This window comes from Narcine bancroftii, chromosome 6, assembly GCF_036971445.1.
Source record: "Narcine bancroftii isolate sNarBan1 chromosome 6, sNarBan1.hap1, whole genome shotgun sequence".
NCBI lineage: Eukaryota > Metazoa > Chordata > Chondrichthyes > Torpediniformes > Narcinidae > Narcine > Narcine bancroftii.
This window is the reverse complement of record NC_091474.1, coordinates 62,301,490-62,313,521: the sequence shown is the minus strand read 5'-3', so window position 1 is coordinate 62,313,521 and position 12,032 is coordinate 62,301,490. Positions and strand designations below refer to the sequence as shown.

Genomic DNA, 12,032 nt, shown 5'->3' with positions numbered 1-12,032 from the left:
TTCCTTTAGAACAGAGATGAGGAGGTATTTCTTTACCCAGAGGGTGGTGAATTTATGGAATTTGTTTCCTCTGAAGAGAACAAGTCTTTGGGTACATTGAAAATAGATGTTCTTGATTAAGAAGGGAATCAAGGGTTACAGGGAGAAGGCAGGAGATAGGAGTTAAAAAGGATAAGAAGTCAGCCATGATGTAATGGCAGGGCCAAGACAATGGGCTGAATGACCAAATTCCACTTCTGTTTTCTGGTACAGGGGCAGTAGATCTACAGAGGTCAGACAAAGGGAGAGAGGAGCAAGAAAAACAAAAGTCAGCTGGAGAAAGACGAGTCATACATGATGAAGAAGACAAAAGCTGCCTGGGCTTGAATCGAGAGAGAAAAAACAAGCTGTTTAAGGAATCTAAATTGATAAAGCAGCATCTGAAAGTTGATGTTTCCAGCTGAGACCCTGCAACAGGATCTCAACTCAAAATATTGATCATCTTTTTCAAGTCAAGTTTATTAGCATCTGATTGTACAAGAACAACCTGAAGAAACAGCATTCTCTGGTCCTCGGTGCAAAACACGCAGACAACAACCAGATACACCACACATAGAGACAAAATCCATATTCAGGACAAATGTTATATTGATAAAAATAAATACATCAATATTGTTTTGTACAAATGAGAGTCTCAGATATTTAGTGTGGGCAGTTACTTTGGTCGTTCAGCCTTCATAGAAGCTGCTTTACTGCCAAATCTTTCAGCAATTTATCTTTTGCTATGTTACAGAAAATAATGGGTTTAATCCCATCAATATATCAGGGCTATTTTTCCCACCAAATACTGAGCTTTTACTGGTATTCTCAAAATGCACAGAATAAACAAGGGTCACGGATCTCAGCAGCACAGGTAAGCCATTCTAGTACAATTTAAATATTGTATTAATCAGTAGAAGATTAAGAAGGCTTGTGTTCTCTATTTGAAATGCTGATTTAATCGGAGGAAATTTTAAAAAAGCCATCACTGAGCTAATGAACTCTTGAGCTAATGACACTAATGTTGTTGTCTACAATGCTAAAAAAGCTTGGTTCTAATCTCTACTCTTCTTGTTTGAACCCAGCATCTGTTGTGGAAAGAAAATCAATACTCCCACTAAATATATACAGCTACAATTCTCAACTCTAACAGAAACCACCTCCAGGAATTATATTCAGTTGGGGAGCATCTGTTAAAGTAAGACAAGCTAATTGATATTGTATGTCCACTTCTCGTGGTTAATCTGTGACCTAGAGATTGGAAAATAATTCTCCCCTAGTCTTCTTGTATTTGCGCCATCAGGTTGCTAACAAATGATGTTCTGTCTTATGAGACATCTCAATTCAAAAATGCATGACTTTAATACATCCACCCTCAGCACAGTACAAGAATAGTCAGGGATCTCACTTTGTGCACCCAGTAGTTTAAATTATTTAGTGGAAAACATTTGGCTCTCTTCACTGCCAAAAAAGGAAAAATGCATGCAAAATATATTGGTGAAATAAACAATTTGAGAAGGTGCTGAGGCCAAGAAGCAGCCCCCAAAAGGCCTTGGGCACTGAAGGCTTCCTGATTTTGTCGGAGGGTTGCCGATGGTTTGAACGGGAGTCTGTGCAGCTGTAGAGGCTGCATGAGCACAGGAGGCAACTTGGCAGACACTCAGTGACACTGAAGGGGCTTTCTTTTGCTTCTCTTTCGCCTATTGTTAGGGGCACCAGGCAATGCTCAAGCAATACCAATTTAACCATCAAGGAGATTGTTTTCAGTGACGATTTTCTTAAATTTTTGGAACTTTGCTATGCAGTAAGAAAATTATTCTTGCACGTTGCATATACTCGTTGACATTTCCAACTATAGATTCATTGATAGTAAAGGGGATTTCAGACATTCTAACTAGATTACATCACCAGTTGCAAGGTGCATGAGGACCCCATCACTCTAGGATTGAGCATAGGGAACCTCCCCTTCATCATTTCCATCTATACCTCTTGCTGTCTTGGAAGAGCTGCTAAAATATTGAAGGATTCAGCTCACCGCAATCATATGATCTTCTCCCAATGCTTCTGTCAGATTTCAGATTTATTGACAGAGTACACACATCACATACAACCCCGAGATTCTTTTTCCCCGCGAGTGCAGCAGAATTACCACGAATTGGTAGCGCAAAAATAAACTGTACTGTGACAGATTATGTTATATTTTATATTGTATATAGATAGGTTTTGAAGGAGATAAATTGTGGCACGTTTTGTTTTAAAAGTGTAGGTCACATACAAACACTTCAAAACAGATCTCACTTAAAATGAGCTCTGCTCAAGCCAGACAGTTCAGGCTCCAAGTGCTTTTGAAAAACTTTGAAGGATGCCTATAAGGATTTCACAAGTAGGTGTTAATTGGACCTGCTGTGGAGTAATGGATTATTATTTTGGAAAGCAACAGATAAACGAACTCAGAAGATTAGGTCTGGAGTCGCAGTCTGTCTGAGTGCAGTTGGCTGTTCTAAGAGGGCCATGTGGTTTGAGCGATGAGTTCTACAGTTCAGCAGCAGCAGCTGAGACTGGAACAGGACAAGCTGGCAAGCTTGTGGAAAAATCCTATTTGGAAGATGGGTTGTGAGTTCTTAGTTCAGCCTGGTCAAAACCCTTGTGGTCCATACATGAGGAGATGGCTGGCTTATAATGTTTCACTTGAAATAAGGGAAACGAAAAGGAACTCCGTGGTGACCTGAAAGAAAGAAGTTATCATCTGGAAAACCTTGATGGGGCAAGTTTCTTCAGCAAGACACTGAAGTGACTGATCAGAAAGAATCAGTTGTGTGTGTCCAATAAACAATAAATCTCTCTCTGAAAACTGACAAGAACCTTCCTGAGCGGTAACCATTTACCTTTCAAGCACCAAAGTCTGGTGAAATTCATAAATGTGCACAGTATAAGTACTGCCTGATACCAGTGAACTTGGAGGAGTGAGAAGTGAGATTGGACTGTGAATTAAATAATTTTTCTGAACTTGTACACACATTACATACACGTGCACTTAGAATTAGAAGATGGTTAAGTTAGGATTTTAATAGTAATAAGTTAAAGTTTGATTCTGTTTTCATGTTTAAAGATCATTAAAAGCAACTTTTGTTTAAGTAACTATTTGTCTTGAATTTCTATTGCTGCTGGGTTTTGGGGATCTCTGGGCTCGTAACAGCATAGTGTAAACAGATAATGAACGTAAACAAACTGCGTAATACAGATAGAACAAAAAAAATTTATGAAATGCACATTCAAGTCCTTAAATTAGTCCATGATTGAGTTTGTGGTTGAGGAGTCTGATGGTGAAGGGGTAGCAGCTGTTCCTGAACCTGGTGGTGCTAGTCTTGTGGCACCCATACCTCTTTCCTGAGGACAGCAGCGAGAACAGAGTTTGTGCTGGGTGATGAGCAGTGTTCTCTGTAGATGCACTCATTTGTGGGGATGGTTTTACCTGTGGTGTCCTGGGCTGTGTCCACTACCTTTTAGAGGGTTTTAGGCTCAGAGATATTGGTATCCCCATACCAGACCTTGATGCAACCAGTCAGCACACTTTCCACACCTCTGTAAAAATTTGCAAGGTTTCTGGTGTCATACCAAACCTACACAAAATCCTGAGGAAGTAGAGGAGCTGACGTGCTTTCTTCATGATGCCATTGATGTGTATGATCCAGAAAAAAAATCCTCTGAGATAGTAACTCCTAAGAACAAATGTGCTCCCTCTCTCCACCTCTGATCCCCCAATGATCACTGGATTGTGCACCTCTGGCTTTCCTTTCCTGAAGTCAACAATCAGCTCCTTAGTTTTGGTGACATTGAGTGCAAGGTTGTTGTTGGTGCACCATTTTAATCTCCATCCTGTGTGCTGGCTCATCCCCTTCCTTTATACAACCCACTATAGTGACATCATCCAGAAATTTGTAGACAGTGTTGTTGTACCGAGCCACACAGTCGTAGGTGTAAAATGAGTAGAACAGGGAGCTAAGAATGCAGCCCTGTGGTGCTCCGGTACTGATGGAGATTGTGGAGGAGACGTTCTTACTAATCTTCAATGATTAGGGTCTGGAGGTGAGGAAATCCATGCTCCAATTACACAGTGGGGTGTTAACTCCCAGTTTTGAGGGGATGATGGCATTAAACAACAAAATGTAATTGATAAAGAGCATCCTGATGACTGCATCTTTGCTGTCCAGGTGTTTCAGGGATTTGTGTAGACCCAGTAAGATGGCAGAATATACACACACAAATCTCTGGATTCAAAGACAGTTTCTTTTCTACTGTCATCAGACTCTTGAATGGATCTTGCACTGGCAGAGGATGATGACCTTACACTGTCTTTTATAACTACTTTTCTCTATTCTCTGCATTTTAGTTTTGTACTTTTCTCCACACCTGCACTGCTACACTACATACCACACTATTTTCTCACTAACTTGACTATTTATTTGTAATTATTGTCCTACCTGCTGTCTTGTTATATTGCCTGGATAGCATGAAAAACAAATCTTGCTGTATTTTGGTACTAGAGACAATTTAAAAAATTCAATGTATTTGTTCCCCATGACATTTTAGCTTGAAATCAAATAGATTCCTCTGCATTGTTTAAAGATCTCACTTTTAAAAAAAAAATTTCTATTCCAACAACCTCCTGACTCCTTTCCAAACATTACATTCCATCTTCTCACCCTTTCCAGCTCATTCACATGAATACCCTCTACCTTTTCTATCCTTCTCACTTGCGTATTTGTGCATAGCATGGTGTCATACATTAGCAGATAAGGCCTACAGTGATTCCTTCATCCTCTTATTCTGCTCTATCAAATATTCCTGCAGAACACTTGCTGAATGAATTTAGGTCCTTTTTCTTGCTCCCTTTCTCCAACAAGAACATTTTGCAAATGACGTCAGGTATTTAACGAGCCAGGATGTCATGTGATAGCCTTCATATGTACTATTTTAAGAGCTGGCCAGCTCACTAACTATCACTTACTGCCAACAATAATGGGTTCTTATTGATTGTTCATTCTGCAAGCACAGTTGTCTCTTCGGAAATTATCTAAAAATAACTCGGAGTACACATATGCCATTCTGAATATGCTCAAATATCAAATCCGACTGTTCTTTTAACTCTTGCTGAGACAAGAGAACTTCCCTCAAATGGCAATTTATTGATTACATAAATATTCCTGTGTTGAGGTAGCGAAGATCATATCTTTCATTCAGCTGACCAAAGAGTTTGGTGAAAAGAAAAATCAGACATTTTAAGGTTGTTACCCTTAATGTTTGGAGCTTTTCAGAGGGTAGTTTACATGTCAAAAATAGATTTGAATATACAGCCACTTGCTTCATAAAGTAGCTAATACAAAAAAAATCTGACTTTTCCATTGTAGCTGGGTTTCGTGAATAAAAATCAGTCTGCTTGTCTAATCAGTTGCCAATTTCCATTGTCACAGTAGTAAATTTCTATTACTACATTTAATTAAGAAATCAGACAATAGATTAATTAAAACCCAAACTAATTAGCAACTTACAGATAAGGCTATTCATGGCAGTGAAAAATCTTTAAAATTTGAATATTCGTCTGATAAAGTAGTTTGGTGGCATTTTAAATGTGAAGGCATGTGGGTCACAGGATCAGTGAGAGCAAGATTTGAGCGATGGAGCAGGTAAAATGTCAGAAATAACAAACGCAAGGGACTTTGTCAATAACCAGAGTAACTACTATGAAAGGACAAAGGCAATGAAGCGAAAGGAGAGGATAGTTCACGCCATCTGAAAGCCTCCAGCTTTTCATATTTGTGGCATTTTGCAGTTCAATTATTTCCAGGAACTGTAAAGATATCTTGCATGGGCACAGAGAACAGTCATAAATATCACGAGAGCACATGACCAAGGATGACAGGGTGTTAACTGGATGTTTTACCAAAAATTATTTTTTTCCCCCCATAACCTAAATGACAGTCAAGGTCAAGAAAGTACACAGAGTTCATTCTGTGACCCAAATCTATCGTCGTCGCAATAACAGCACTAGAAATATACTGCTGCTTTCACAGATACCCCACAGTACCTCATATTGGACTAAGCTAGACAACAATCATTTTCAATATACAAATGGGATGCAAAAACTCAGGAGGTCACACAGCACCCATAGGAAGTGGAGGGCAACCAACATTTTGGGGCCTGGGCCCCTTGTCAGGTACGAACAAAAAGTGGCAAAATAAAAAAGGCAGGGTGAGCAAGATAGAAGGGAGAAAGGGACAGGGGAGGAGCACTGGCTCACAGGTGGGAGAGTGGAAAAGAAAAAAAAAGATGGGGAAGAAGATAGCCCTCCAACAAGAGAGAGAGAGAGAGAGAGAGAGAGAGAGAAGGGGGCAGGGAGATGGAGGAAAGGAGACAGGATAGAGAAAGAGAGACTCAAGCATTATCAAATCAACCTTTGAAAGTAAAATCTGGAATCATCTGTTTCCTTTTAATTCATTCCTGTGCCTCCTTTCATGAGCCACATTAAATGCTCCATCTCTCCAAGACTGTCCCTTCCTTGAATATTCTTAACCTTGTACAGCTATGCCCAGTATCCCCAGAGCTCACCATCTGCTGAATCCCAACAGGGAGCCAACATTATAGCAATGGTTGCTGTTATTCATTGCAGACAAGCAAAATCTATGGGGCAAAGATCTAGTATTACACATGATGGCATGAAAGAACACTTTTACATTTGTGGAACTTGCATCATACAATTTCAATGGGGCAAGGTAAATTTCAAGGTAAACCATGAATAAATTCTACTCGACCAACAAACTGAAAATCCAATGAGAAAAGGTTAATAATGTAACAGGAAATATTTTATGATGCATTTTACCAGTACCTGGGTTTGAGAAGCCTTGAATGCTGTATCAAATGTCATTTGTAGGCAATCCAAAAAAGGTTGAATTTTATATAGACCATGTGTTGACTGGCTGGATCGAAATGCTACAATATGGAAGTATTTCAGGATCTTTTCAAATCTGGCTTGTGTCATCATCAAGGCAATACTTTTGTTGCTATAAAACCCACTGCTCCATATACTGAGGACAGACTCGCAGTGGTGAATGCTGGTGGAAATCATATATCCCAAGAAGGTTTTCATCTCTGGAAGACTAACAGCACTCCAACCTTCATCAAGGCCAAATTTTTCTTGGTACTTTTTGGCATACATATTTGTTTGAACAACCATATTCCTTATAACATTATCAGGGACAAAGAGCTGAAAGAAGTCAATTGCACTTGCATTTAATGGCATTTTATGTACAGGACCTGTGGAAGTAAACAAAAGAGAAACACTGGTTCAATTACAGTGTCATAAAGGAAATAAATAATCAACCAAATGTTGTTAACAGAAATAAGCACTCTTGCATTGTGGTGTGCATAAAACATTTGGTTTACCGCAGTGCAAAACAGTCTGGGAAAATCCTATTTGACCCAACTTTATTTGGACAGTTGCAGTATGGCTAAGCATTAGCAGAGCCTTCACCCATTATTCACTTCATAGTTCTTAGTTAGACTCCATTAAATAGAGTGTTCAGTTTGGGCAATGATCTACATTAAGTACGGCAGGAGAGGGAGAAGCTTGGTAAAGGGACAGTAGAGATTCATATTATATAGAACTAAAAATTCAGTTGCCCTGCACTTTACTAACCAATATGCTCTGACATTTCAGGGAAATACCCAGGCTAATGGAGGGACCTTGCCAAGAGAATGCCCTGGGAAAGCCCTGGGTTAACCAACATAATTGATCAGCTGGCATCGAAGTCCAGCACATGCCAGACAATTGGGATGGTACTATAGATTTTAACAGAGGAAATTATCCCAATAGCATTAAACTTTTAAGAAAAAACATAGGTCGCGCAGCAGATGGCCAGCAGCTTGATCAAAGAAGTACACTTTGTGAAGCATTTTAAAAGGTGTAAACAACAAAAATTGGAGATGTTTAGGGAAGGAATTCTGAAGTTCCTGAATAACACACACTTTGACCTAAATTCAGTATTCAGGAGATGAAAACTGCAGACAATATTTAAGTGGTGTTTTAGTGAGAATTAGCTCACCCAATTTATCTGTTCTACTAACCAGTTAATTTCACATTTAAGTTTCTGAATGCAGAAATTCTATAAACTGGGAACAGAATTCCAGAGGTAAGGGAAGCAGATAAGGTTTCATTGGTAGCATGCATTTTTTTTTTGGATGGATTGATTGAAATTAATGAAATGCAGTTGCTCTTACTGGTAAAATTTTGCAGCTCTCGCTTCAGTAACTCCTGTGGTGCTGCACCAAACCCTTCGAACAAACATCTAGCACATTAAGGGCTGGTATATTCATTGGCAGAGTTTTAGGAGGCTTGTAGCTGGTCTTCCTCCTCTGAAAAACCCAAAAGGATTTGGAAGACAGAACGACTTATCGAGACGGATTCTGGATGGCAATTTATTTGCTTTTGCATTACTTATGCTTTTTCCACTCCACCTCCACCCATTTCATTTACAAAATTATCCAGATATTGTGCTCAACACAATACACCATGGATGCTATGTGTCTGGCCTCGATATAGAACTTCTTAAACCTAAAATCACTACCACCAAAAGAACAAGGGTTAAAGGTATGGCAACATAATGGATATTAAGGAACTAATATCCAAATTCAGGATCCAAAAATGTCTGCCCATGTCAGCTGAGGAATTGAAATTCAAGTAATAAAATGAAATCTACAGAGAGATCTTGGAAGACATGTCAGCACATCCCTGAAGGAAGCAAGATAGACAGTCAAGTGGTTAAGAAGGATTATGAGAATATGTATTCCTGAATAAAGTTGATTGGAGGAAGATTTAAGAGAGTTGAGGATTTTATTTCATAATCAAAATGAATAGTGGGCATCTGGAAATCTCTGTCCAAAAGGATTCTGTAGGCAGAAATCCACACCATACTTCAAAAGTACTAATTTGATAATTTAAAGAACCTTAACATGGACCAGGAAAAAAAGGTTATGGACCAGGAACAAAGACACATACCAACTGGAAAGAGGCATAGCACTCCCCCCCCCCCCACCCCCACCCCCACCCCAAGCCTGCTCTGCTGCTTAACAAGTTCATGGTACCTTCAATCCTGCATTCCCCACTACCCATGGCACAACCTTTCATCCCATATCTAAAAATAGTATTCAACAACTTTACTCCCATTGATCCTTGAGGCCAAAAAATTCAAAAGACTCCCAGTACAGCAAGAAAAATATTACAGCCACATCTCAGTCTTAAGTGGGAACCCCCCCACCCCTTATTTATAAGTTATAGAATCTCCTTCAAGAAACATCCTCTCCACAGTCTGTCAAGACAATTCAAAATCTTGCATATTGCAGAAGTGATATTAATACAGTGTCTGCTTTCTGCCAAATGGTCTCTTTAGGTGCTGTAAATTTCAATTATGTAAAAAAATTTTTTAAGCCACCTTTTCTAGGATAACCAAAGATGAGAAATCATATGCTGATTTATTAATGATGCTGAGATCCTGAGAAATTAGATAAACAAATCCCACATCTTAAACTAAATAATGGCACAAGGCCACAATCATTCAGGAATAGAAACCAAGTTGAATGATCAGTTCCCGAACTAATATCCAAAGGGAAGGAATATTCTAAATTCTATCAATTTGGTTGCACCCTCCAAATCTTCAGTTGAAAAGATTAGGGTCTTCAACATTTATAAATGGAATTGGATTTTTACCCGCTATGGAGAGATACTGCAATCTAGAATTTACAAATAAAAACACCAGATGCACTAATCCCTGGTCACGTTACTGAACCATTTGCTTCTAGCTTTCTTTGGTCGAATGAACTGAAGTTGTATATTATTTATGTACAAAAATGGGGGGGGGGGGGGCGGTTAACTAAACAAAGATGAATGTTTCACCCACAGCATTACTTGAGGGAATAGGGGTGGCGAACCAGACAGAAATAAGAAAGGCATATGATTCCGTTTCGAGCCGCAGTGAAGTGAATTGTGATTTCCCTTTAAATCACAATAGCTCACAAAATGAACATGAACTAAAACTCAGTTTTACCAAACACTTAATTTAATTGCAATTCGAACAAAAATCAAAAGCAGAACTGTTTCAATCACAGTTACTTAAAATGAGTTGCCTAGTAAAAGTATCGGGTTATTCGTTCAAATCAAATCACAAAAATCGCACGGGGAATAGAGATCTCATTGCCAGGGAGAGCAGAGCATGGGAAAGTGAGTCTAAACAGAAACGGGGCTTGGACACTTGCACCACCATGGACAAGACAGAAAGAGCGTGAAGAAGGAGCTACAAACAAATACGCCCAGCCTTTGGAGCTCGTGTGGCTGCCGGGTGCGTGTCAGGGAGGCTGCAACTGCCCACAGAGCTGCAGGTGTCACAGAGCTTACCGACCCAGACCACAAGCGAGTCCGACCCTTCCCCATCGACCCTCACCGGTCGAGTCAGTGAACGGAGGAAAGGTGATGTCCTTCAGTCGTTCCGTCCAGCCGGCCGCCGTCTCCTCCTCCTCCTCCTCCTCCTCTTCTTCTTCTTCTTCCTCGCCCGGCTCACGACCGGTACCGGCGGCCCTCCTGCTCACCTCCCCCGGCTCTTCCTCACCCTCCTCATAGTCGGACTGCGAGCTGCCCGCCGACGTGCTGTAAAACGGATTGTCATCGCTGCTGCTGCCGCCGCCGGACTCCCCGAACACATCATCAGAGATCTGCAGGCTCTCATAGCGGGAACGGGCCGCCCGGAGCAGGGACAGCGCCTTCCGGCGAGCCGCTGCCACCTCCTCGGTCGCCATGGAAATGAAGGGGCACTAATTGCGCATGTCGGCATCTACTGGGCAGGCTGCGAGCCCGGGACTGCGAGCGGCACCGGCCGCTCAAGGGATGAAGCGGGTGCGGCGTCTGCAGCCAATGGTTGGAGATGCTGCGACACTCGCAGCCAATGAACTCAGCGAGTGCGGCACCTGCACCCAATGGTCGGAGCTCGAACGACACCTGCAGCCAATGGTCGGAGCGGGCGCGGCACCTGCAGCCAATGAACGAAGCGGGTGCGGTACCTGTAACCAATGGATGGAGCAGGTGCGGCATCTGCAGCCAATAGACGAGACGCGCGCAACACCTGTATCCGATTGACTGAGCCGGTGCGGCACCTGACGACTGTAGCATAGTATGAAAGTGAACGGCTGATGGTCCGGGTGGAAGCGGCATCTTGCATAGATGGGACAAATAGCAGTAACAGCCAAGGTACGAGTAGGATCTAAATGAGCCATGGTGCAGTTAAAATGTGTTCTCTTTTCAAACCAAAGATTCGTTGTTTTTTTTAAAATCAGAACAAACACTCCCTACCAATATCAAGGCAGAGATTAAATCCTTTACGGCAAAATCTTCCCTGCTGCCGAACAGAATTTTTATAAACAACCTGGAGCACCTGATCAGGAGCAGGCCACGCTGCACCAATTAACCAGCCCAAATCTCCACGATTCCACCTACTGACATAATTTAAAAATAGAATCGGAGAGGCGGGATCAGGGTCTTGCAACAAATGAGTTGTGTATCAGTATTAGTCACACTGGTTTGTTACAATGGCATATACTCGTTTTGTCAACGCCAGCCGCGATATTGTAAACAGTCACACCAGCCACTGCAATGTAGCAAGTGGTAGGATGAACATTGACACTCCCCAAAACAGTTCCGGTGTCAATTTCGTTAAGCAATCCCAGCAATTAATGTTTTGAAGAGCAGCAAGAATGGCAATAAAATGCATTAAGGAACATGAAGAATAATAAAGGGTACCAATGTGAGCAGATGGGATCACTTAATGTTGTTAGCAATGATGCAGTAAAGTCATGTGGTGAGTTCAGCATCAATGCAAGAATTGTACTAACAGCTGGAGCACATCATTAAACTTGTAGCACTCAAAATGGCAAGGAAAAACAAAACAAACCAACCTCATAATCGAATGCTTGCA

General features: G+C 41.1%; 1 protein-coding gene across 1 annotated transcript in view; it reads right to left on the bottom strand.

Moving 5' to 3' along the window:
* pgbd5 (piggyBac transposable element derived 5) overlaps positions 1-11,008 on the bottom strand; it is a 75,909-nt gene extending 64,901 nt beyond the window's left edge. Inside the window, exons 1-2 of the mRNA XM_069885069.1 lie at positions 10,509-11,008; positions 6,902-7,329 (exon numbers count right to left, since the gene is read on the bottom strand). Of these exons, the coding sequence (XP_069741170.1) occupies positions 6,902-7,329; positions 10,509-10,860 (780 nt within the window). The 5' untranslated portion in view covers positions 10,861-11,008. The remainder of the gene's footprint in view (positions 1-6,901; positions 7,330-10,508) is intronic.
* Positions 11,009-12,032: the final 1,024 nt, after the last annotated feature.